This window comes from Mustela nivalis (assembly GCF_964662115.1).
Source record: "Mustela nivalis genome assembly, chromosome: X".
Taxonomy (NCBI): Eukaryota; Metazoa; Chordata; class Mammalia; order Carnivora; family Mustelidae; genus Mustela; species Mustela nivalis.
This window is the reverse complement of record NC_139040.1, coordinates 2,837,289-2,863,388: the sequence shown is the minus strand read 5'-3', so window position 1 is coordinate 2,863,388 and position 26,100 is coordinate 2,837,289. Positions and strand designations below refer to the sequence as shown.

Genomic DNA, 26,100 nt, shown 5'->3' with positions numbered 1-26,100 from the left:
CCACGTGGACAGGTAAACTTGACCTTCACAGTGGTCTAATCACTGGGGAAGCTGAGGGAAAATTTGAACTTAGACCAGGGACTGTAAGGCCGGCCTGGGGACGGTGGGGCCTCCTCAGTGGCTGTAGGCAGATCACTTCTTTCCTGCCCTTCCCTCCTGTGGTTCTCATGGTTCCTGCCCAGGCTGATCCAGGCCATCAAAAGGCCAACTCCCTTGCCCGGAAACTCCAGATAGGGGGAGACAGGATGTGCTCTTCAAAGGATGCCTTCCAAGGGGTGCTATGGCCTGGATTCCTTGCCAGAGCTGGGCTTGCAGAAGCCACGTCAGGCTTGGGATCTAACCTTGGATCCCACCTGCTCCTCAATAGGGCCAAATCAGGTGACATGAGAGCCAGCATAGTCCTCACAGGCAAAGTTTCTGACACTTATCTTTCCTCCTAAGTTGGTTACAGAGTAGCAGGGGAGAAGGCTGTGGAGCCTGCCAACAAGATACAGCAGGAACACAAGGTGCTGTGTCCAAGACCTAAGCCCTGTGAGGGAGTCTAGCTCCACCCCCATCTCCAGATATATCTTGCTTGAGCACCTACCCCTCGCAGAGCTGATTTTCCAAGTGTCCGTTCTGGCCTTGCTTCTTGTGTATCCTTGGCTATAGCTTTAAGTGAAAAATTGGCTGTGATGGCAGGAGGCCCCCCTAGCATCAAGGAGGAGATGGAAACATCCATGGCTGAAGAGCTGGTTCCTGAAAGCTATATGCAAAGCCAAGAGCACCTGGTGATAGCAGGTGAGGAGCCCCTGTAATGCCCCTTTCCTTGGGTGTCCATACCTGTGCATGTGTGATAGAGAAAGTGTGTGTTTGGCTGCAAAACTTTTGAAGAGATGAACAGACTGAGGCCTGGGATCTTCCAATGGACATCAGTGAATGAGTGTTGAATGATTCCTAAGAAGTTTGGGTATCCTATCCTTTTTCTGGTGTATCCTGTGCCCAGGAAGCCTTGGCACAGTCTCTATGAGTGTTCCTGGTGCCTCTCTTCTTCTCCCTAGAAATGATGGCACGTGGATCCCAGTCCCTGGGTACCTCTCAGCGGCGACAAAAGTTGGATCCAAAGGCTGCTGGCTCTGGTGCACGTCAACCGGCTTGGAATATGACTGCCACCCGGCCCAAGAAAGTGGTACTGTATGGAGCCCTCGACATGCAACAACTGGGTTGGGGTTGGGCATACAGGTTGTAGGGGCTTTAGCCTGATGATGGTAGGTTGAACAAAGCCAGATGTTGACTTGGGGGCAAGGAAGGAAGCTCCTGTGTATCATCAGTGAGGCAGTGAAGGCAGGGATGTCCAATAAGAAGTCACAGCTATCTTTTGGTAGGCTGGGAGTTCAACCTTAAGAGTCCAAAGCACCTGAATCACATATTACTTGGGGACTACATATACTTTACAAAACTCTAATGTGTGTGAAATGACACTTTCCTAAATAAATAAATAAATAAATAAATAAATAAATCTATATCTATAGTTCTCTCTATAGCTATATTTTATATATAAATATTTATCTATATAAATTATAATTATATAAATTATTTAATTATTAAATAATCAGCCTTGGTAGGAACCATGAAAACCACAGGAGGGAAAGGCAGGAAAGAAGTGATCTGCCTACAGCCACTGGGGAGGCCCCACTGTCCCCAGGCCGGCCTTACAGTCCCTGGTCTAAGTTCAAATTTTCCCTCAGCTTCCCCAGTGATTAGACCACTGTGAAGGTCAAGTTTACCTGTCCACGTGGGTAGCCTATAGTTCCCAGGTATTCCATCAATTTCTAGTTTAGGTGTTGCTTTGAAGGTATTTTGTAGCTTTGTTACATCTATACTCTGTGGACTTTAAGTAAAGGACATTCTTAATCCTTGATATGTGGATGGGCCTCATCTAATAGATTAAATATAAATATATATAAATAAAATATATTTCTCATGGCCAGGACAAAGGTAAAGCAAGGTAGGTAACTATGCTCCCTGACTGTTAGGAATTCTAATCACTTGAATCTAACAGTTCTGTAGCTAATCTTTTAAACTACACTTAATATGAGTTTAGGAATATTCTAGGAAAAAAATGGCAGGTACACTGTTACAAAGGATACTGGGAAAAGGCAGCCATTTTGGAGAAGAGGGAGATCTCAGTGTTCTGGGGAATCACGTGAGTTCTCTCACTGTGTAGTCATTCCTTAGGGTACATTCACTGGTGGGTGAGGGGAAGTTTTAGAAACATGGTTGCTATGCTGTTGCAAAATTACTTGGAAAAGATAATCAAGCTGGAAGAAATAATGTGAGTTTCAAGTTCTGTAGCCAATCCTTTAAAGCTACTTTTACTGTGCCTGAGGGAGTTTTAGAGAAATGGCTGTTATACTGTTGCAAAGGTTACTGGGAAAAGGCAACTAGGTTGGAAAGGAAGGGAGACCCAATGTTCTAGAAAATCACCTGAGTCCCATTGTTCTGTAGATAATCCTTTAAGCGACATTCACCACGAGTGAGGGAATGTTCTAGGGGGGAAAAAATGGCAGCCATATTGCTGCAAACTGTACTGGGAAAAGGCAGTCATTTTGGAGTCATTTTGGAGAGGAGGATGACCTTACTATTCTAGGGAATCACTTGAGTCTGGTAGTTCTGTTGTGGATTCTGTTAGCCACTATCACCCTGGTGTTACAGTGTTGCAGAGGTTAGTGGGGAAAGGCAACAGGGTTGGAGAGTAGGGAGGCCTGGCTGTTCTAGGGAATGAGTTATGATAAATGCCCAAATGATTCCACCGCTAATGAATAAAGAGAACTAGAGCTCCCAGATCAGGGACCTCCTGGGAATGAAAATAAACCAAAAATACTGAATTGGTTTCTTATGTCCAAAGGTGGAAGTCAAGTCAAATTACTTCAATAGCTCAGGCTCCAGGAAGCCAGTCATGCCCATGAGATTGAGGGAGAATGGGATCTTTGGGGGTAATGGAGAGATATAATCTCTGAATTAATTATAATTACCTATTAGGACCACAGGACTACTTTAAAAAGAAACAGTCATTATAATGAATTTAGAAACTAAATTTAAATTAAGAAATTTATCAGTTCTATTTATTATTTGCTTTTGAGCACCCTCCCCCAAAATGGAACCCTGACCACCTGAGAGCCACAACATTAAAGGAGAAAAAAAAAATCATAATACTGTTCTGCTGATTTGGGTGTGGGGGAAGTAGTGTGCTTTGAAAAGTACATGAAGATAAAAATAACACTGTTTGAAATAGTAGAAGGAAGTTAGGACTTGCTGAAATTCATAGATTTTCTTGATCTCTGTCAAATTGCTATAAAAGCCTTATGTTTTATAATGCATGTAATTCTAAATAAAAATATAAAATTTTATATCTCTAAAATTCTAAATAAAGATATAAAAATAATTCTTAAAAAAATTTTAAAAAAGACAAAAAGACAACTGGTTTTGAACAGTTAGACCTGTCTTATGATGGGCAACTTCAATAGGCTATCAACGACTTGCAGATGTTGTCACATTAATTCTTGTTATATTTATGTGTAAGAACAAACTATGTTATTTCAAACAAACAAACCCCAGCCACCAGTTACTTATCCTTATTTGCTCTCAAATATCTCAAAAAACCTTTTTGTCTTTCTGATCCCAATCTGTAGGAAAATCAAAGGGATGGTGTGGAAATTGTTCTAGGAGAAACTCTCAATCAAATTCCCCTTCATAGTCCTAAGGTTTTCTTGACACACACTGTCATTTTCAACCTATTTTTGAGGTATCATAAGAAGAAGATGAAGAGGAAAATAAAATAGTAGCATGACTATCAAGTACTGTTCACATAGAAAATGTCACACCAATATCAGTGTGCACTTTTAAGAAAGAAATTTTGCGTTATTACAACAAATGGAACATGGTGGTAAAGTTTCTATGAAAATCCTTTATATAGAAATGGTTCAACCTTGCATTTACTATTGTTCTTAAGAACATAGGAGGGCTGCAGATATTTCTCAGGTGACAGGTGAGCCTTGGTTGTCTGTTTCTTGTTAAAAGTGAGGCAAATAGAGACAACTCAGAATTCTGTGTCTTGGTGAGGCCTGTGAGACAGTAGGTTCTAATTCAGCAAAGTCGGTTGTATAGGAGGAACTGGTAAGTGCCAGAGTAGAGAGGGCTCTGGTCTGTGGTTCAACTGCCCCTGCTTCTCCATTCATTTAGCTCAAGTTTGAATTTGGGGAGAAAAGGCTGCCAGGCAGGTGGGGTAAGAGGGTTGGATGACTGCTCCATGTACAGACCTTAAGGCAAGGCTGCTGTCCCCCACCCCCACCCACTGGGTCCTCAAGACCACCCCAGTGTCCCTGCAGCTTCCAGGTCTGGGTCTTCTCTGGACACTGGCAGGAGGAGGACTCCCTCCTCTACTGCTTGCCATTTGCTTCTGAGCCACAAGGCCCACTTCCCCTAGCTTTATTCTCAGCATTCTCTGAATGACACAGTCTTGTTGAGCTCTCTCATCATTTGTGGCCTCTCCTCTCCTGTTACCTTTTTTCTTGCAGGTTGTATACCATTTTATTGACTTCGCTTTCATTTTAATGGAGTCTGAAGGCGAAGTGGTGTCAAATATGAGAGGCATCCTAGGATAATGGTTAAAAGCACAACCTCTGGAGCAAATTATCCTGGCTTTAAATGACTGCTCTGCTACTTACCAGCTGTGTGACTTGGACAAATAATGCGACCTCTCTCTCAGTTTTCTAATCGTTCAAAATGGGATGATAGTAGTACCTGTTTTGAATGGCCATGAAGAGGATTTAATGACTTGATGTTGGTAAGGGCTTAGAGGGCGGCATGTGGCATGTGTTAAACCAAATAGTCTGTGAAAATTTTCATCTTGCACTGGAAACCTGGAGCTGAGATTTGAACCCAGGTGTGTCTGGCACATTCTGTTCCTCTAGCCTACATTGGCTCTTCAAGGCAGGAAATATTTTAGCCCCAGAGCTGTGGGGCAGAGACATCCACTCCAAGAAGTCATTAGCAGACGAATGAAAATGAAAACCACTGGGATAGCTGTGCTCACCCACAGAAGAATGTTATGGTCTCCCAATGGCCAGAGTTCTATCCTGAGCTCCAATATTTACTGTATGTCCTTTGGAAGTGTAGTCATTTGCCAGACCTCAATTTCCTTGACTTTAAAATTGAGCTTTTCCACTCTCTCTCTGACTTGGCTGATGTCTGATTGTCTGCTTGTGACAGTGCTGGCAGAGCACGGGGATCCCTGTCACTGCTCTTCTTTCCCATAGCTTGGATGACTAGAAACTACTGAGGAGCATGGTATGGGTAGAGTGGTGGCAGTTGGCCAACTTGTGGGATTTCCAAGTTCTTCTAGTGGTCTGAAAGCTGCCAACCCCTGATTCCAGAGGATCAGGTACCATGTGACTCCTGACAGGGTACACCATTGGTCCTGGGAAGTGTGGGGCAGCTGTTCAGCTGACACTGGCTTGGCTACTTTTACTGACCATTCCTTTCTTTAGGGGCCCCAGCTGCCATTGCCCAGAATGTTGAGAGAACAAGGCCATGGCAATGCTCACCCTCAGGAGTATCCTGGTGGCTTCCAGAACATGAGGTTCCATTATGAGCGGTAAGAAGGATCCCAGGGATCTTGCAGGAGGAAAGCTGGAGCTCTTTGGGCAGGTACCAGGGTGGACCAGATGGACTAGCAAGCAGACTGACCAGGAAGGCGTTGTGAGCAGCTGGTCATGCTTGGAATGTTGGGGCTCTATTGTCTCCTCAAAAGAACCCCTGAACCTCCTGGTCTCTTGCCCATTGGGGGCCTCTGAGCGCACTGATGCTGGGCTGGGGTAGCTCATAGTCCTCAGGCCACAGGACCTGCTTACCTGGAAAGAGAAGGACTGAGGATGACAGAGTCATTGTCTAGAAAAGCTCCTGACCTTGCCTGCTTGCCCTTATGGCCTTCCTATGGTCCCTGCCATACCTGGCCTGGGACCACCAGCAACTCACAAACCTCTTTCTTTTCTTATTTCCCAGTGACCCAGAGGCAGATATGGTGGCAGAGATTGGCTTGGAAGAGCTAAATGGATTGGAGATGGAAGTCATGAGAAGACAGGTAAGCATCTCCCACTGGGAGGGTAGAAGCAGAATCATGGTGTCTTGGGGCAGGTGGGCCTTGGCAACACTGAGACCACCCCCTTTGAAGTCATCTTAGCCTTTAACAGGCTCCCCTTCCTTTCCTCCCAGTCTTCAAGGCTCTAGTGTCCCATCTTCATGGCAGTCTCAGCCCTGCCTCTCTCCCTGGGATGTGTGGGAAGGGAAAAGGGGAAGCCAAAAGGAGGATGAAGAGGCAACAGAAGAGGATAGAAATCTGTGCAGAGAGAATGGCACTAAGAGGTCTTGGGGAGGGGTTATCTTCTCAGGGAGAGACCACAACAGGCCCTCTCCAGCCCCTGAGTGTCACCTATCCTGGAGCCTTGCCTTTACTCTGGCGCTGCGGCTGCCACCGTGCCAGCCTGCCCCAGAACTGAAATGTCTTGTTCCGCCTCTCCCCTGGTACAGCTGGGACAGGCTGGCTTCTTCCAGACAACTGGGTGAACACCAACAAGGGGACAAGGCTGCTGGGCCTGCAAACATACACAGCCTGGCCCTTGGTCCCACTGGCCCACCCCAGCCCCCTGTTTCAGTTGCTCTGCCTTCTTCTCTTCCAGAGGCACTTTGGCCTCCTGAAGGGCGGCAGATGCCCTTCCTGTACTAAGTTCCTACTTTCCCCAGTGGTGAACCATGGGCTTCCCCAGGAGGATCTTTCACCAGCTCTTTGGTCTCTGCAGCTGCACGTGATCACCGGCCGGCTGCGTGCCTTGGAGGAGCAGGGTGCTACCTGGCGCCACAGGGATGCTCTGTTCTTCACCATGCTGGTGTCGGCCTGCATTGCCAACCTGTGGCTGTGGATGCGCCAGTGATGTTTCACGCCGCCTGAGCCCGCTTCTCCTTCCTCTTCTTCCCTTTTCTCCCTGGGCTGCCCTTGCCCATCTTCCTTAGCAGCACTGGAGCCATTTTCCAACTCTGGTTACACCGCTTGCCTGGAGCAGGCCCTAGCTGCTGGGAGGTAAAAGAAGTGTGACATTCCGAAGGTCTGCATGGGCGGAAATGTAGCCACTTTGGAGGGTGAGGTGGGTGGCATCTCGTCTCCACAGTAACACCAGTGGCAAGTGCTTCCTGCTTGCCTATCAGGGCTTCGTGGTGACTGTCCCAGAGCTGAACCTTGCCTCTGTGCCCTCATCATCCCTTCTGTTCCATCCTCTGTGGCAGGGGCTTGGCTGTGCTTTCCCAGTTTTCTTCCACTTTGTGTACAGGGCTCTACACAGAAAATGCGCTCAATAAAAGTTCACTGATAGCAGCAAACCCTGGTGGTTGAGTTTCTTATATCCAGGATTCATGTAGGGACAGCCCCTCTGAACAAAGTCATTGTTGCAGGGACTGGGCTGATGCCCTACTCCAGGGGTCTTGGTTCCCTCTCTTCCCTCCTCCCCAAAGTCCCCTGTCCAGCAGGGAGCCTTTTTAGGAGAACAGCTAGCTTGGCAAAGTCCTTCCTGTTGTTATCATGCCAATGAGTGCTTGTGGGTAAGCTGTTCTTCAGCAGCTTGTCTGGGCCAAGGCATTGCAGGGACTCAATCAGAGGAAACCTGGAATGCACCAGAAACCTTTCCATTTGCCCAGGAGGAAATTGAGTCCTGGAGAGGGAGAACATGGTCCAAGGTCTTCCAGCAAGACCAGGACAGGGTTAGGTCTAGAATGGATTTTCCTGTGTTCCAGCCTAGGGTTCTGCCTGTCTCATATAGACTGACTGAGAGCAAGGCCCATCCTCAGCTCTGGAGGCTGGACAGGAGATGACATGGAGAGACTCTGAACCCCACTCCCCCATGTCCACAGCCCCATGAAGCTAACCTCAAACAGAGCAGATTGCTGGTGGAGCAGTGGGACTTGGGCTGAGCCAACGGGAGTGTTGCTGTTTGGGACCCGACCACAGGGCAGATGTGCTGGACTACAGGAGGCCTTGGGAAGAGCTGTTGTCCCTTTCCCTGTGGCCAATGAATAAATATGTATCTCTTGGGGGGCAAGGACCCAGAAAGTTCTCATGGGCTTTTATGGTTAACTGGAACTTCCAAATCTGTCAAGACTTCTCCATCTATAAAGATAGGAGGGTATGTTAGTCATTAGATATAAAATAAACATGATTGTGTGTGTAAGTCTGTGTCTGTATGTGTGTATGTGAGAGAGACAGAGACAGAGAGACAAAGACAGACATGAAGAGACAGAAGCAAAAAGATCGAGAAAGAGACAGTAGGAGGACAGGGAGGATGAGAGAGACTGGGACAGGGAAAGAAGGAAAGAAGGAAGGAAAGACAGAGCCTGGAGATGTGAACATGCTCTGCCTCTTCCCCACCCTTCTCTGGTACTCAGTTACCCCCATACTATGAGGGGGTTCTTCTACTCTTGATTCTCAGAGGCCTCCTGTCAGCCCTAGGGAGTGCCATGCATGTGGCCACTGGGGCTTGGGCCCTGCTGAAAATGGAGACAAGAACACTTAATGAAGAATCAGTTAGGAGCTTCCCTCTGTGGTCCCAGAGTAGAGAGGGTAATGGAGAGCCAGAGGAAAGCCCTCTGTGGAATGGGGAAGGAGCCACATCCAGACACAAGTGGAACCTGGAGCCTCCCTGCCCCCTCCAAATGGCCCCTGGTGCCCAGGAATGAACTGAGGACTAAAAGGAAAGCTGGGGAAACGTGTTGAAGGCCTCCCCTCTTCTTCCTTCCCCATAGCCTCCAAGTTGCAGGGACTTTTTAAGGGCAACGGCCACAAGCCCAAAGTCCCCACTGCCTTTGAGCACATGGAAGGAGGCCAGCTAAGCAAAGGCGAGAGACGTGGATTTAAGGACGTCAGGAGGGCTGCCCGTGAGTAGTTCTCTGAAAGCTGACGCTCTCGTCTGTTCCAGCTGTCTATGCCAGAAGGCTCAGAAGAAGAGAAGGCTGCTGCAGGTTGGGGCAAGGCCTACCCTTTGGGACATGGGTGTGCGTGCGTGTGTGAGCAGACACGGACATGTTTTCAGAAGAAGTCTAGCTTAAGATATGTTGCGAAACAAAGTTTCACCCTTGGGAGCAATTTAGTTGAGTTGCAAACAAACAGTGTGGCAACCCCCTGGAGAAGTGCCTCCTGGGCCAGGTGAGCTAAGGTGGAGCACTAGCCTAGAACCTTACCCTGTGGTGTGACTATTTGGCTTTTGCTAGCCCTGCCTGCCTGCTTCATCTACAGAGGCCTCCAGAAGGGAAAAGGAGCTCAAGCTGCCCCATGCTGGTCTCCTGATGACCTGGGAGACATGCAGCAGGCTCCTCTGCAGAGTTCTGCGAAGGGCCCTATTGTAGGGGCTGGCACTGCCTACCAAGCCTTCTGGCTAACATCTGTCAGTTCATCTCACCCCTTGATGCTAGTTCCCTGCCAAGCTGCCCTGGCCTTGTCCAAGCTCTCCAGCATTAGTGCAACCCATCTTCCAAGAAGCCTTGAACTTCCCCATGGGCTGGTAGGGGAGGGAGGGACTCATTCATATTTGGGTATTGGGGGAAGGGGTTCTTTTGCTGTGTGTTGTTTATTGCTCCTCTGTGAAACTTCCTATGGGCTGCCTAGGCTTGGCCCTAGAGGGGTACATAGTTTGTCCCTGGGCTGGATCAGGACCTGCTAAAGTGAAAGTACTAACTTCCATTGCCTTCCGCATCACTGGCACCCAGCAGAAATAAAGGCCTGGAGGATGGCCTCTGACCAGGGTCCCTGGAGAGCAATTCTGGCCTCCTGAATTGGGGGCTGGATTTGCCTTGGTCATACAAGCCTGGTCTTTAGGGCATGTCCACTGTGGAAAAGTAGACATAAAAGTAAGCCAATACTGACCACTAATTTCTTTGGTGCATCTATTATGTGCCAGCACATTGCATATAAAAAATAATTACAAATTATTTTTTTATCTTGATGATATCCTCCTGAAAAAGGCAAACATTATAGGTGTAGCTAACAAAGTCCCTTGTTCCATAATGTTAAGCCCCACTATAGAACTAACCTCCATGGTCAGCTTGGTGTGCATCCCTGTAAACTCTCACTGCCACATATGTTACACAGCTAGCAGTGACCTCTTGGTGTTGTACAGATATGTGTGCCTGTAAGCGTTCCGGCCTTTGTGCATGGGATCTCATGTAAGTCACCTCACGCAACCCACTGAGAGATGGGTCAGTTCCCCAGCTGTGTGGACAGGTGGGGAAAGCAGAAAGCCTCTGGTCGTGCCTGCCCCACTGTGTTGGCCCCTAAACCCTTGCCAGCCCTGGCAAATGCAGATGCTGAAACTCAATATTCTGGTTCTTCTGTCTCAGGTTGGCTTCCTAGCAGGAGGGGAAGCCAAGCAGAAGAAAGTGGGCATGCGGAGAGAGAGATGTGGTTTGCACGAAGGGTTGGTTTTTTGTTTTGTTTTGTTTTGTTTTTGTACCTAGTCTCTTGAAAAGGACCTAAGTATTTGCCACCCAAGGGTTCTTGCCCTCTTTCACTTCCCCAGCCATGGCCTCTCTTAGAGGCCACGTCCAGGTAGCACTGGAGAAGAAGGAATGGCTTCCTTTCCAAACTTGCTCCGCCCCAGGAACCTCTTTTCTCTCCCAGGTGTTCTCCCTGGCTTGCCATCTGGCAGGTAGGCTGGCTGGGACTGTGACCAAGGTGGAAGGAAGGCAGGTGCATGGGGGGCAGTGAGCTGGCAGCTTTGAGTCCCCAGACACAAAGCCCTGAGCGATGCATGTAAGGGAGGATTCCTCAGAGAGTTTGGGAGGGGCAGGTGAGCAGCTTCCACAGCCAGGCAGCCCAACATCCATCCCTCACCTGCTTACAGCCTGAGCTGTACAGGGCTCATAGTGAGAGGGTGGCACATCCAGCCAGCAGGTCCAGCAGCTTCTCCAGTGGGTGGGTGCCACCCTGGGCCAGGGTCTTGAGCTTGCTGCAGCCGTGGGCATGAGCTCCTCTGGGCTACTGCCAGCCTCCCCTGCTGGTGCCAGGCAGGGTGACGCAGCTCTCTGACTGAGAGGCTGCCAGCTGTGTGGGAGTTCAGGGACCCCACTGGCCTGGGAACAGGAACACCAGGAGGTCACTTCTGGCTTCAGGCACTGATGAGTCGCCAAGGGCTTGACTCTGATTGGAGGCTTCACAGACGGGCCAACGGATGCTGACTGCGTTCAGGGGACACCCTGCCTCTGAAGCCATCTGATTGGTAAGGAAAGGGACTGGCATTGGGTTGAGGCAGCCACTGATCAAAGGCTGGCACCTTCTTGTAACCAGGGCTGATGGTCTCCATGGGGTAGGAGCTGGAGCCCATGAAAGTGTGCAGGTCCTAGAACCTGTCTTGATACGTGCTTTCATTTGACTGGTCTTTCTCAGTTGGAGGAAAGTGGCTGTGTGGGGAACCATTGTCTCTTGTCAAAGCGGCTGAGTGAAATCCTGGGGGCTCTAGGAGTATGAAGACCCTGAGTGCCATGCTAGGCCCAAGGCAGCTGAGTCTTTGCTCTCTTCTAGGAGAGTGACTGAAGAAGATTTGGAGTATAGAGACTGAGGGGCTGAGGGGCTGCTTGGCCAGGCCAGCTTTGGTGGGAGGGCAGGAGAAGCCTATAGACCTTACCACTTGCCCCTGCCTCCACTGGCCTGCTTGGCCCAGGGCATTTCTGGATATCCCAGCCTCAAAACATGTCAGATACACCACCCGGAGCTCCATGGCTCTCTGCATATGAGAAGTAACGGAGGTAAGGGCAGGGGTCATGCAATGCTTCTCCCAGAAACCCTACTGGATTACAGTCTTTGCTTTCAGTCCTTCAAATGCACTCTGCCGTCTTCAGAAGAGACTTGTGGTAGAGTGCCCACTGCAGGTCTCTCTGGCTTTGGGACCCAGCCCCTCTGCTGTTTGGGTGAAAGTATGCAATGAACTTTTTGGAGCTTCTGCCTGAGGAAGATTCTATAACCAGGCATAGGGCAGGGGCGTGCTCTCCATTTTGGTCCTTCAGCTGAGATTTACCCTCGACCAGGAAGTGTCCGCTCCATCCATGTTGGCCTGTAGCCATAAGAGGCAGCTAATGTTGGGGTGGCCTGGCTCTAGATTTCCTACCATATCCCCAGCCCTGTTATTGGCAGAGCACGAGCAGAGCCATTAGCACTACTTGTTAGGTGGGGCCTCTAGGGTGATGGCTGCCTTTCCTAGAGGAAGTTGACACTGAGTGCTTGGGTTGGGCACATGAGCTTCGAGTTGAGCCCCAACTGGCTGACAACGTGTATACCTGGTTGGCCTTTAGGTGCCATGGTTACCTCAGAACTGCTAGGACCAGACATAGCCATACCTCACCAAACTCCAACATGAGATGGTCCCACAAGAGATGAGGCTACAGAGATGGGTCTGGTGAGATCCAGAAGGGATCTGCATGCCCCAGTGCAGAGTTTGGTATTTGTCATGTAGATGATTCCCTCATCCATTCAATAAGTACCCGACACTATCCTTAGTCCTGGGACTTAGCGGGGTCACTGAAGCTTCAGCTCCACAAGAACCTGCAGTGCTTGGTGCAGTTCTGACTAACTCTCCTCTTGGTACTCATATCCAAGTCCCTGGCTCTGTTCGCCTGCCAAGCTCGCCCTGTGGCTGAGTGTGCTTTTGGAATCAGATTGTTTGAGATTGCTTGGGTGTGAATCTGTGCAGTGGGGTTAATAATAACATCATACGTGTCAGGTTGTTATAAGGATTAAATGGGTTAACATACGTTTAGTATTTAGTGTGTGGTAGTTACTCAATGAATGAGAAACTGTCTCTTCACCCCCAGGTTCTAGCTTCTTCTTGGCTCTCCTTGTCACTGCCTACATCCCTGCTCTCCTGCTTCTTGCCCCTTCTGCCCTTCCACCCATAATGTGAATGATTCACACCTTGGTACCATTCTCTGCCTACAGCCTAGGACTTTCTCTGCTGTAATGGCTGGAATTGAATATCTGTAGCACTAGCTTCTGGCTGAGACTTGAAGCCTGCATCTCCAGGCTGTCAGTCATGGAAGAGTTCCCTTCCCAATCATAGTAGAAAAGACCTGGCTGATATTAACTTGAATATGAGGCCAGGATGGCCAGGACTATAAAAGAATTTGGGATAAAACCAGTCACCTGGAAGGATTCACTGGAGTGTCTCCCTAATTGCCCTTCTCTCTTCTAAACTCTGTCTTCTGAAATTCCTCAGAACTTCACCAAGGTCTAAAACTCCAAACTATGTTTATTTTCTTCCTTCCTTCCTTCCTTCTTTCCTTCCTTCCTTCCTTCCTTCCTTCCTTCCTTCCTTCCTTCCTTCCATCAATATGTGTGGAGTGCTTTCCAGGAACCAGCTGCAGTATTAAGCCACTTGCAGTTGTTCCACAGATCAATGATGCTTTGCTCTTTTTCTGATTCTTTTTTCTCTTTGTTATATTAACTGTTTTAGCACCCTTGTCTGGTAATTCTACATTTATATCAGTTCTGGGTTTTCTTTAATTAATAGATCATTTCCTCTTCATTATGGAGACATTTTTTTAATATGTTTGATAATTTTTGAGTGAATACTACACATTGTGAATTTTACCTTGTTGGATGTTGTATATATTTTTTTTAAGTATTTTAAAAATAATATTTTTGGGTCTTGCTCTGGGATGAAGTTAACTTATTTGGAAAGAGTTTGATCCTTTTGAGTCTTGCTTTTCAGATTTTTTCAGTGGGACCAGAACAGTGTTCAGTCTAGGGACAAATTATCCCCCCTACAGTAGCAGGACCCTTCTGAGAGCAACACTGAGGTCAGAGAATTGCCAGACTCATCTCTTTGACCTCAACACTTAGTACAGACCTGATGTACAACAGGTTCTCTGAGAATATGTGTGGGCTAGATGAGTGAATTAAAGAGTACCAGGCAGCAGTGAACATTTGAATGAGCCACAAATTGGAAGTTAGTAGTTCTGGCTTCTTATCTTTGGTGTATGATTAACTTGTTCCTTTTGTCCCTGGTCTTAGCATCTCTGAAGTAATTGTCCTCAGAATTCTTTCAACCAGGGTCCAAGAGACTCCTTGGGCCAGGGCTGGTTTTTCTATAAAAGTCTTGGGTTTGTTCTTCAATTTGTGGATGAGGAGGAAAGAGGTCCAGAAGTATATAATGATTGATGTCAGGCTTTTTACAGAATCACCGTGCCTTACTCTGTTTGAAAGTCTCTTTCCTTGAAGGTCCCACATTCCATCTAGGGTCTAGCCCATTTCTCTTCTCTTTGCCAATTACGTGGTCTGCTATCTTCTTTGTTCAGCCTAGTCCTGCCCTCATACTTGCTCAGATTCCCCTGTGCATTTCTGTGGCAGCTATTGCAAACCTTTTGGTCTGCAAAAGGTTTGGTCTCCAAAGTCTGTACCCTTGGGTCTTCTGAAGATGAAACTTCCTGTCATTTCACTGAGAATGCTGGGGACATGAGTGAGCCCCTTCAGCTCTTTCTTACTGTACCCCTATGCACATCTAAACTGTCAGCTCCCTCTCTCCTGGCCCATGTTCTTGATAAGTCCTCTTTTATTCCTTTGGTACGTGGACTCAGCACCCATTTTATCCATCTTTCATGAGTTCCAGCCTTAACTGGAGTTGGTCAAATGCACAGATACTTTCATTATCTGTTGAATACCTCCTCAGAAACTTTATACTTGCATTATTATCTCATTCCAGTAGAAGAATAACACGAGAAACACAGAAAAACTTTTGCAACCCCACATTCTCTGGTTTCTACTCTATCCTTCCCCTTTCTCTCTCAGTCAAGCTTCTGGAAAGAGTTAGACATATTCATATCTTTTTTCCTCACCTACTACTACTCATTATGAAACCATGCAAAACATGTCTTTTACCACCACTCATTGAGGCTGCCTTTTTTAAAATAGAAAATTGAAATATAGTTGATATACAACCTTACATTAGTTTTAGGTGTACAGCATAGTGATCCAACTTCTTTGTATGTTATGCTGTACTCACAAGTGTAGCTACCATCTGTGATCATGCAAAGCCATTACAACACCATTGACTATATTCCCCACATTGTATCTTTTTAATCCTTGTTAGTTATTAATTCTGTAGCTGAAAGCCTGCATCTCCCACCTGCTTTCACCTATTTTATCTATCTTCCCACCAACAAACAGCAGAATCAAATCTGTAAATACAGAGAACAAACTAATGGCTGCTAGAGGGGAGAAGGACAAGAGGATGCTTTTGATAAGGTCACCAGTTTCCTCCCCTCTTTCAGCTCCTTGGGCCACATGTCACCTTTACAGGTATATTTGTTTAATTTAATTTAATTTTTTTTCAGTGTTCCAAGATTCATTGTTTATGTACCACACAGAGTGCTCCGTGTAATCCGTACCCTCCTTAATACCCACCACCAGGCTCATGTAACCCCAACCCCCTCTCCTCCAAAATCCTGTTTGTTTCTCAGAGTCCACAGTCTCTCATGCTTCTTATCCACCTCCAATTTCCCCCAATTCATTTTTCCTTTCCTTCTCCTAATGTCCTCCATGTTATTCCTTGTGTTCCACAAGTAAGTGAAGCCATATGATAATTGACTTTCTCTGCTTCACTTAGCTCACTCAGCATAATCTCCTCTAGTCCCATCCATGCAGGTCTTGAGAATGTTACCCTCGGCCTCCTTTTCTGCTCTCATTCCCTCTGGGAGCTTTAACTCCCAGTAAACCCTGATGGTGTCTATGAATCCCCTCCATTCAAGAGCCGTGTGAGCGATGGGGCAGTCAGAGTCTGTTGCAGCATGTCTGGAGAGCAACAGTCAAGGCTTGAGACCTGCAAGTCTGTTGCAGCATGTCTGGAGAGAAACAGTCAAGGCTTGAGACCAGGCCAGGGCCTTGGGTATACAAGGCAGTGGATGGACAGACCTTTGACACTTTTGGTGGAAAACTGATTGAGGACAGAGGCTATCTGCATATGATGATTAAAGGATATAAGGGATTATGGTTGACATCTAAGTTCCTGGTTTGGATGACTGTGTAGAGAGGGCAGCTCTCCTGTATGAGGTGGGTAACTTGAAGAAGCCAATTTGTAAGTAAGGGTGTCAAGATTAATTTTAGTTATGTCATATTTGAGGTGTCTGAAAGAAGATGTCTACCAGGCAGTTGGAGATATGAGTAGGCAGCTTGGGAGAGATACCTGGGTTGGGACCTTAATTTGGAACATGATGGTAATAGAAGCCTTAGGACTAGATGAAATATCTTGGAGACAGTGCAGGTGAGAATCACTGGCCTAGCTGTGTGCAGTGCCAGGAGATAGCTGCCTGCCTTTGTTCCCTTGCAAGCAGCCTTGTGTGTGTGTGTGGGGGGGGCAGTTTCTGATGAACAGAATTGTGTGTAGCAGGGAAGATGCAGGGTGACCAGATTGAAAGAAAGGCCTGTTCCTTGCAGAAAGGTAGCAGGAATAATGGGAGAGGAATCTGTCTCGGTGCTAGAACCTTAGAGAGGCCATAATGTTGCCATGTGCCCCCAGAGCTATCCCTATTGTGGGTTGAGGGCCACAACTATTAGGGATGATTAGTAAGGAAGGAAGAGGTTCAAGTGGTGTTGAGCAGGGCCTGCACTGGATCTCTATCAGTGACAGGCTGCCCAAAGTCTTCTGCCTGGTATTGGGTCTACCCTCCCTGGGTTGACTGGCCGCCTCTGCCCTACTCCATTCTGGGTCCAACCTCCTCACACTAGTGTCTCTGCCATCCATGCAAAGGCCTTGCCCTTTACTGTCCCACCTGTACCCCTGCTATTCATTCACTGAACAGTGCTCCACTGAGGCCAACTCTGATCAGTGTGAATAGTACCAGCTTTGTTTGCATTGCCTGGAACTTTCTGTCTCCATGGCCTGCTACCTCTAGGGTCTAAGCAGGGATTCAGAGATGCTTGTTCTATCCCTCAGGTACCCTCATTAACATCCCAGTGTCGTAGTCCCACAGAGAGTACCAAGCGAGCAGCTCTGAGGCTTCTTGTTATTACCACTCACCACAGAGCATGGTGTGCCTGCCATCACCATGGTGACAGCTTTGGAAGCTGGAGCAGGTAGGTGGGGGGATGAGGTGATAGGGAGTGGGGCAGAGTTTTAGCAGTAGGGGCCATAGGCATCCTGAGGGGTGTGCTGATCATTTCTGATCAAATCTGGTGGGGCATGCAGACCAGCCTGAGCAGGGAAGAACTACTCTGAATCTGTTTTCCCAGCCTGTCTGACCCCATGGCAAGAAACATGGCAGAATGAATGTAATCTCCTGTTTCTTTTCAGGATTTTTCCCTCTCAGGCTGCTCCTTCTTAGTCTGTTTTGTGGACACTTCCTCCTCTGCTCATATCTTAAACTTTGGCGTTCTCCAGAGCTCTGACTTGGTCCCTCAGTCTGTATTTTCTCTCTGTGTAATCCCACCAACTTGTTCTTCAGTGCTCCCCACACCCCATCCATCTTTGATTCTTGTCCTTTCTCCCTCCTGAATAGTTTTCTACACTGTCCACTTGTTTTGGGATCCTTTGGCACCATCTTCTTCAGCCACTTTGCCTCTGATCTTGCTCCCCATATAATCCAGTCTCTACATAGCAGCCAGAGGATCTTTCTGGATTATAATTCTGTTCTAGCCATATTCCTGCTCAGCCCTTCCAAGGCTCCCTATAGCCCAAAAGAGAAAATTCTGACTGGTACACTGCCTATGGAGCCCATGAGAGCTTTCCCTTCTCTCCCCCTCACCACCTGTCCCAACCATGGGCTCCTCTTTGCTCTTCAGCTTGTGTAACATTACTTGGGGGGGGGGGTACTGGGGAGAATTTGAGTAGAGACAAAAGGAAGGATCCCTAGAGACAGTACCACAGGTTGAAGAAGTCAATGAGAGATGACTCTCACCTGAGGAACATGAGCTCTGAGGTGGTCTCAGATCAGAAGAATCAGAGAGCAGGGGAGAGTAGTGCAGTGGCAGCTGATTTGGGCCAAGGAGATACATTTCTTACCATGGGGCAAGAGTTTGGGAGCAGTGGCTGGTTTGGAGGTACTCAACATGTGCCAGATACCTACAAAGCCAGGGTACCAGAAGGTGTCTTGGATATTTTTTCTTTTTTTAAAAAAATAGATTTATTTATTTATGTATTTGAGAGAGAGGGAGAGAGAGAGAGAGAGAGAGAGCACAAGTTGGAGGGGCAGGGAGAGGGAGAGAGAATCTCAAGCAAGCTCCATGCTGAGCATGGAGCCCAAATTGGGGCTCAATGTCGGGACCCCAAGTTCACAACCTGAGCAAAATTAAAAGTCACATGCTCAACTGACTGTACCACCCAGGTGTATCAACTTAGTTTTTTTTTTTTAATCCATTTTATTTTGTTTTAGCTTTGATAGTTCATATGTCAAAAATTTCACTGGAGTGAAAGAGAAATAAGCACATTTTGCAATTTAGTGCTGTTTTCCTTTTAAATCACCTGGCAGAGTGGAGACAGCACCTTCATTTTCTTAGTGTTTAGAGCCTGGAACTTAGGCAATGCTGAATCCCCCTGTCCTACATTGCCATAGCAGTACCCAAGAATGCTGGGGTTTTTCAGGTGAGCCCTGGTTCTGTTCTAACTGCTCACTTGCACCTCCTCTGCCTTACATGGTATCCAAGATCCTCTGTGACTTCTTCTTTGCCATCTCTCTGGCAGGTGAGGATACTGGTTGTACATGGAGGATGACAGAAAAATCCAATGGTGTGAAGAGTTCCCCAGCCCAAAACCACAACCACCATGCACCTCTGGCCATCAAGGCCAATGGCAAAGATGACCACAGGACCAGTAGCAGGTGAGTCTGCTGAGGCTGGATCATTTCAGAGATGGCCTGGTAAGCTTCTACTTTCTCCCAGCTCTGCCTCATTATCACAGAGCAAACCATCTTTTGGCTGAAGGATACCCTCTAAAAAGCGACTGTGGGATTTCTAGGTGCCTCCCAGGACAGAAAAGTGCTGATAGGAGACAAAGTATGCTCAGAGAAACCCTGGTCATCTCTGCTCCTTCCTCTATAGGCCCCAGTCTGCAGCCGAAGATGACACTTCCTCAGAACTGCAGAGGCTGGCGGAGATAGATGCCCCCCAGCGGGGGAGGGGTGGCTTCCATAGGTGAGTTCCAGTACTGCATTCCTGCTACCTGTTTCTGTCCATGGGGCCTGTCAGAGTGGCTACAATAACTCACCTTCTCTCAATCCCACTGAGCTAGGAACCCTGGGAAGGATTTTTTCTCTTGAGGAGACTCCTGTGAGCAAGCTGGGAGTAATCAGTGAAGTATTGCCTTCAGAGTTGTTGTTCTCACTATTGGGAGAGGGGGGAAGAAGTGTTCCCCAAAAAGGGGGTCTAGGTAGAGGGTCCTGAGGTCTGCAGCCCGGAGTCATAGACTCCATAGGGAAATCAGGAAGCCTGGGTCAATCTTCCTCCTGGCCTGTCCTCCATTAGCACAACCTTTATCTTGCCTTGGAGAGCACTATCTGTTCACCACAATCAACCGAGATGGCACCTCTGACAGGAAGTCTTCCAAGAGCATGTGCTTGCCCCTTAGGCTTCATTTAGAGTCATACCTGAACTCCAGGCCCCTGGCCTCAGTGCTGGCCCCCATCCCAACTCAACATGGGGGATATCATAGACTTGCCTGTTTCCAAGGTCCTTTCTCCATCTCTCTCACCAGATAGTGAGCTCTTGAGTCCACATCCTTTCTGAACAGCATGATTCTCCTCTCTGGCTCATGTTTCCTCTCATCTCTAGGATTGTCCGCCTGGTGGGGATCATCAGAGAGTGGGCCAACAAGAATTTCCGTGAGGAGGAACCTCGTCCTGATTCATTCCTTGAGCGTTTCCGTGGGCCTGAGCTCCAGACCGTGACGACACAGCAAGGGGATGGCAAAGGCAACAAGGACAACGAGGACAAGGACACAAAGTATAGCTGTCCAGCTTGTAGGACTATCAGGGCTCTCAAGCGTGAAATTGTAGGGTGTGGTGCGATTTCTTATGCCACTGACAGAGGAAGACTGGGGTCTATACCAAGCCTTGCCATGGCAGGGAAAGGAGTTGCAGGGGAGACATCCGTCCTATGGTTTTAACTCCAGTACACTTCCATTGTCCCTGTTCATAGCCTTTCCAACATCCAGTGGCCAATTACCATGGGAACTCCCGGTAGCTTTTCTTCCACTAGCTGCCCCTCGCCAGATGTCCTCTTGCTGATCATGAAACAAACAACAAAGGCACCTGAATGTGTGCCAGCCCCAGCCTCAGTTCCTGTAGTCAGTAAATGCAGAAGAGAGTGCATTTAGGGAGTGCTGCTGAGAGTATGACCACATCAACCCTAATGTCAGTACAGAGGTGGGCCTTTGAGGAGGCCATACTGGGGGCTGGCTGGCTAGGGAAGGCCTAGGAACAACTGAGCAGGAGGGATTGGGGAGGATGAGAAGGTGGAGCTGGAGGGTCGTTCTTTGAGGAATGAGTTGGCGACTGGGGATGTCTGGCCAAGCCAACATTCCCCACTTCTGGCCACTGGAGGAAAAAAGCTTTTGCCAAGCTAGGATGTAGCATCTGGGAAAGCAGTTTGGGAGATGGAGGCCAGGGACCTAACAGGGAGGGTGGAGTGGGCAGGATGCATGTGTCACTTACTTTCTTGAAGAGCCTCTCTCTTCCCAGGAGAGATATGGAAACAGGTCCTGAGCTGTTATTACCATCCTATGGAAGCCCCTCCTCTGGCCCTGAGGCCCACTCCACTGAAAAGACTGCCCCTTGCCATGCCATGCCCTCTGGGCAAGGGGCCTCCAGAAGGCATGGGAAACAATGGGTCTATGTGGGATTAAAATAGGAAGGGGGTGAACCTTGCTCATCTGGGCTCTACTCAGATGCCTAGTACCAAGTTGTGGCTCCCTGAAAATGGGCCCCTGAACCAACCCAGTCCTGTACACCCTCTTAGGCATTATTTTTCAAAGGACCCCTGGCCTCTGGGAACTGGGGTGCTGCCACATTGAGGACCCCGTCCCTAAGCCTGGCCTCTGTCTATCTCCTCAGGAAGAAATTTGAACTATTTGTCTTGGATCCAGCTGGAGACTGGTACTACCGCTGGCTATTTGTCATTGCTATGCCTGTCCTCTACAACTGGTGCCTCCTGGTGGCCAGGTGAGCAGGGAGGGATCTGGAAGAGAGTGTTCAAACATCCCAGGGCACAGGCCTTGGGGTTGAGAGTACACCAGTCCCAGTTGTGGATACAGAGCTCAACCAACCCAGCCTTCTTTCTGGATTCTGGGCTTGCCAATAACATCTCCCTCTGCCCTATTAACCCCCAAATGCCCTCTACTTCCCAACTTAATATGCCACCAAAGCTTCATGTCTACCTTCCCTGGTATCTGTTCCTACTTCTCCATTTACAACAAATTGTCCTGGATAAGGCCACCCTCCTCTCTCCCTGAGACAACTACAATAGCTCTGTCTTCATTTCTTGTAGGCACTCTTGCTCCCTCCAGAAATCCTTCACACTAGCAACTAGTGTGGTTGGTAGAAACTGGAATTTGTTTACATCAGTTCCTCCTCACAAACCCTCCAATGGTCCCCTATTGCTCACAGGATGAAGTTGAAGCCCTCAGAGTGAACTTCATGGCCCTTTGGACTTGGTCTTCTCTTTGGTTCCACCTTCTGGATATACCCCAGCCCCAGCATTCACTACTCTTGGGTCATAGCATGCTGCTTCCTCAAGAGAAAATTCCCTTTCCCCATATTTAGCCTGTGGAGACTCTTCTTGCAGTTTCAGTTCCAAAGCCACTCTCTACAGGTGGCTTTCCTTGACATCATTTCCCACCCCACCCCATCTCCCACTTCAGTTATTCATTCAGCATTGGATGCCAGGTTCTGTGCTAAGTGTGGGGGATAATGTCGTGAATAAGACACATAAGGTCTCTGCTATCTTGGAGCTTTCAAGCTAGTGGGAGACACTGGTAGTAAACATGAATAAAACAGAAGCCCGAGGGACTTGAGGCAGGAAGCTACTATAGAAAGGACAGTCAGTGTAGACCCCTCTGAGGAGGTGACACCTTAGCTGAGACCTTAATGGTGAGAGGGAATCAGTTATTTAGATGTCTGAGGCTGGTGAAAGGAACATTCTGAGGAGGGGGAACAAATGCTAAGACCCTGTCTCAGGATGGCCTAGTGTGCCCGGAGGACTTCAAGTGAACATCAGGCAGTCACAGGACTATTCTGTAGGTTTGTGAACCAGGGGAGGGGCCTGGAGTTTTATCTGAAATGTGACCAAGTAGTCAGAATTAACCGCTCTTCCGTTTGACTAGTAACTCATTGGGTCATCATCCGGGGTTCTATTTCTTATTCTACTCTCCTCTTTAGGTCCTTATCCATTCAATCACCAAGACTTGTCAATTTCTCTTAAAACTTCTGAAGTCTCCAAACTCTTCATTCCCACTGCCTCTAGGTTAACCTTAGGTACTATCTTCTCTATCACCTGGACTGGCCAGTTGTCTATGTTGGGTTCTCAATAGGTATTGGTTACAGAAATGGGCATGGAGACTATTTAGCTGTGTATTATATTTCATACTTTCAGTGTCTCATTTTTCATTCAACTCATACCTGTCAAATTCTGGTGCTCTGGGCTAGGGCATAAGGCCTGCAGTAATGACTAAGAGGTGGTCTCTGTCTTTTTGGAACTCATGGTCTAGTGGATGAGAGATAAGTGATGGTCAGTGTAGAAGTCTATTTAAGGATGTCTATGTAATAATAAGGATTGGAGTAGAAGTTGCTTTTCAATAAGTTTCTTCATGATATTAAACTGATGGCGACTGGTCAGTGTCCCTGGTAGCCATCCCAAGCCCTTTGCTCAGTGGGCACTCAGTTTGAGGCCTCCAGAGGGCCTTGGCCAACTTTGAATATAAAGTCCATTCCTGTCTTCCTGCAGAGCCTGCTTCAGTGACCTACAGAAAGGCTACTATCTAGTGTGGCTGGTGCTGGACTACTTCTCAGATGTAGTGTATATCACCGACCTCTTCATTCGATTGCGCACAGGTATGTGAGCAACTGGGTTGCATACACAGGAGCATGACCCATAGGTCCAAAGTCCCGAGTCCACATTTTTAAGAAGCCTTCTTGACACAGTGTTGGACTTAACTGCCTAGCTGGGACCTGGGTTGGTGTCTGCTCCTCTTTGAACCTCACAGTCACCATGTGCTTAGTGAGGTTCAGACCTGGGGGTAATCTTTTGAGGTCCTTCAGGCCAGCTCTGCTAGTGAGTTTCCTATACCTCTCCTTGAGAAGCAGGGTTCAGTGCACAGTTTGTCCCTTGCTGAGCATTAGCCTATTGGGAGGGATAGAACTGAAGGCAGAGCTGATATACTGGTTTGCATCTCTACTAGGTTTTTTGGAGCAGGGGCTGCTGGTCAAAGATCCTAAGAAGTTGCGGGACAACTATATTCACACCCTGCAGTTCAAGCTGGATGTGGCTTCTATCATTCCCACAGACCTGATCTATTTTGCTGTGGGCATCCACAGCCCTGAGCTGCGTTTTAACCGCCTGCTACACTTTGCCCGCATGTTTGAATTCTTTGACCGCACTGAGACACGCACCAGCTACCCCAACATCTTCCGAATCAGCAACCTGGTCCTCTACATCTTGGTCATCATCCACTGGAATGCCTGCATTTACTATGCCATTTCCAAGTCCATTGGCTTTGGGGTTGACACCTGGGTTTATCCCAACATCACTGACCCTGAGTATGGCTACCTGGCTAGGGAATACATCTACTGCCTTTACTGGTCTACCCTGACACTGACCACCATTGGGGAGACACCACCCCCTGTAAAGGATGAGGAGTACTTATTTGTCATCTTTGACTTCCTGATTGGTGTCCTCATCTTTGCCACTATTGTGGGAAATGTGGGCTCCATGATCTCCAACATGAATGCCACCCGGGCTGAATTTCAGGCCAAGATTGATGCTGTCAAACATTACATGCAGTTCCGAAAGGTCAGCAAGGAGATGGAAGCCAAGGTCATTAAGTGGTTCGACTACCTGTGGACTAATAAGAAGAGTGTGGACGAGCGGGAAGTTCTCAAGAACTTGCCAGCCAAGCTGAGGGCTGAGATAGCCATCAATGTCCATCTGTCCACACTCAAAAAAGTACGCATCTTCCAGGATTGTGAGGCTGGTCTGCTGGTGGAGCTGGTATTGAAACTTCGTCCTCAAGTCTTCAGCCCTGGAGATTACATTTGCCGCAAGGGGGATATTGGCAAGGAGATGTACATAATCAAGGAAGGCAAATTGGCAGTAGTGGCAGATGATGGTGTTACTCAATATGCCTTGCTCTCAGCTGGGAGTTGCTTTGGAGAGATCAGTATCCTTAACATCAAAGGCAGCAAAATGGGCAATCGACGCACAGCCAACATCCGTAGCCTTGGTTATTCAGATCTCTTTTGCTTGTCAAAGGATGACCTTATGGAAGCTGTGACTGAATACCCTGATGCCAAGAAGGTCTTGGAGGAGAGGGGCCGGGAGATCCTGATGAAGGAGGGGCTTCTGGATGAGAATGAGGTGGCAGCCAGCATGGAAGTAGATGTGCAGGAGAAGCTAGAGCAGCTGGAGACCAACATGGAGACCTTGTATACTCGCTTTGGCCGCCTGCTGGCTGAGTACACAGGAGCCCAGCAGAAACTCAAGCAGCGCATTACGGTTCTGGAAACCAAGATGAAGCAGAACAATGAAGAGGATTACCTGTCAGATGGGATGAACAGCCCTGAGCCAGCTGCTGCTGATGAGCCATAAGAGCTTGGGCTCAACTGCCTTCCCAGCCTTGGCCTTGACTGCAGGAACTAGAAGAGCTGTGCTGGTATCCATATTTGTATGCATTACCCTCTTGAATTCTCCTTGAAGCCTCTCTGTACCAGGCTTTTGGCTCAATCATCTAGGAGTCCTCCTCCAGTTAACCAAGCTTATACACAGTGCAGACCATTTTGGCTCAGCTTCCAGGAGCTTTAACCTGTCCAAGTCTGAGGAAAGAAGAGAGGAGCAGCTGAACTCTGCTGCATTCTTGGGGCTGGAAGCCTGGGCAATGATCTTCTCTGAAGAAGTCCTTCTGCAGGACACTGTGCACTTTACTGCAGATCTGCCCTCTTTCCAGGCTCTTTTGCATATAGATGCTTCCCACTTGGTTCTGGTCCTTGTTTTTCTCATATGTGTTTTGAATACCCCCATTTTCCTGCACATGTATGCAGTTCACAAAATGACTGCAGACAGTTAGCATAGATGCTGTGTCTATCTCCCAGGACAAGGGAAGGAAGGTGGCAGGTAGGAGTGTGTTCACTCAGGGCTGCCTCTCCATCAGGCACTCCAAGTCCTGCTCTGTTCATCCACCTGAATGTTGCCAGCCAGGAGTGAGGTCTCTGTAGCCGTTTGGGCTAGAGACATCATAATTCTTTTCGTTCCTGGTCCATTCCAGGGCAAGGAGTGAGGAGCAAGGAAATGCCAACTAGAGAAGGTGGAGGGTAGGGGCTCTAGCCATCACCCTTCTGTACAAAGCATTACTGAAGAAGTCCTGAGGCCACCCTTCTATACAGATCATTACTGAAGAAGTCCTGAGGCTGGCTGTATGTACGAGACTCTTCAAGTTCAGATCTTTAGTAGCGGTACCTGCAAGTTAATAAATTCATTTGAACTAGTTGTGGTTATTGCTCGGTTCTGCTATTCACATTCTTTCCATTTCTCCCCTCTTTTTTCCTCTCATCCAGGACTCAACCTGCCTGGAACACACTCTGTTGTCTTCTGCTGCCTAAGCTCCACTGGTCCTTCAGGATTCAGCTCAGGCATCACCTTCTTGGAGAAGGTTCCCAATTAGGCAGTCAGTCGCCCCCTCTCTAGACTCCCACAGCACTTGCAAGTCTATGTCCTGGCTCTTATCATGCTGTGTGGTTGGTTTTGACAGAACTGGTTTCCCCTCCAGACTGTGGGCTCTTTGAGGGCAGGCCCAGGACCGTCTCCCCCTCACTGCTTTGACTGTAGCCTCAGGGACATCC

General features: G+C 48.0%; 2 protein-coding genes across 2 annotated transcripts; both read left to right on the top strand.

The window, feature by feature from the left end:
* The first annotated feature begins 582 nt into the window (after window positions 1-582).
* Window positions 583-7,410, top strand: FATE1 (fetal and adult testis expressed 1). Its single transcript, XM_082716858.1, has 5 exons — window positions 583-780; window positions 1,041-1,168; window positions 5,529-5,635; window positions 6,043-6,121; window positions 6,837-7,410. The coding sequence occupies exons 1-5, from the start codon at window positions 675-677 to the stop codon at window positions 6,966-6,968; spliced, it is 552 nt and encodes a 183-aa protein (XP_082572984.1). The 5' UTR covers window positions 583-674; the 3' UTR covers window positions 6,969-7,410.
* Window positions 7,411-10,888: 3,478 nt separating this feature from the next.
* On the top strand, window positions 10,889-25,745 carry CNGA2 (cyclic nucleotide gated channel subunit alpha 2). Its single transcript, XM_082716926.1, has 7 exons — window positions 10,889-11,294; window positions 18,741-18,876; window positions 19,097-19,189; window positions 19,826-19,996; window positions 21,106-21,213; window positions 22,994-23,100; window positions 23,448-25,745. Exons 2-7 carry the CDS (start codon window positions 18,767-18,769, stop codon window positions 24,851-24,853), a joined length of 1,995 nt encoding a protein of 664 aa, XP_082573052.1. The 5' UTR covers window positions 10,889-11,294; window positions 18,741-18,766; the 3' UTR covers window positions 24,854-25,745.
* Window positions 25,746-26,100: the final 355 nt, after the last annotated feature.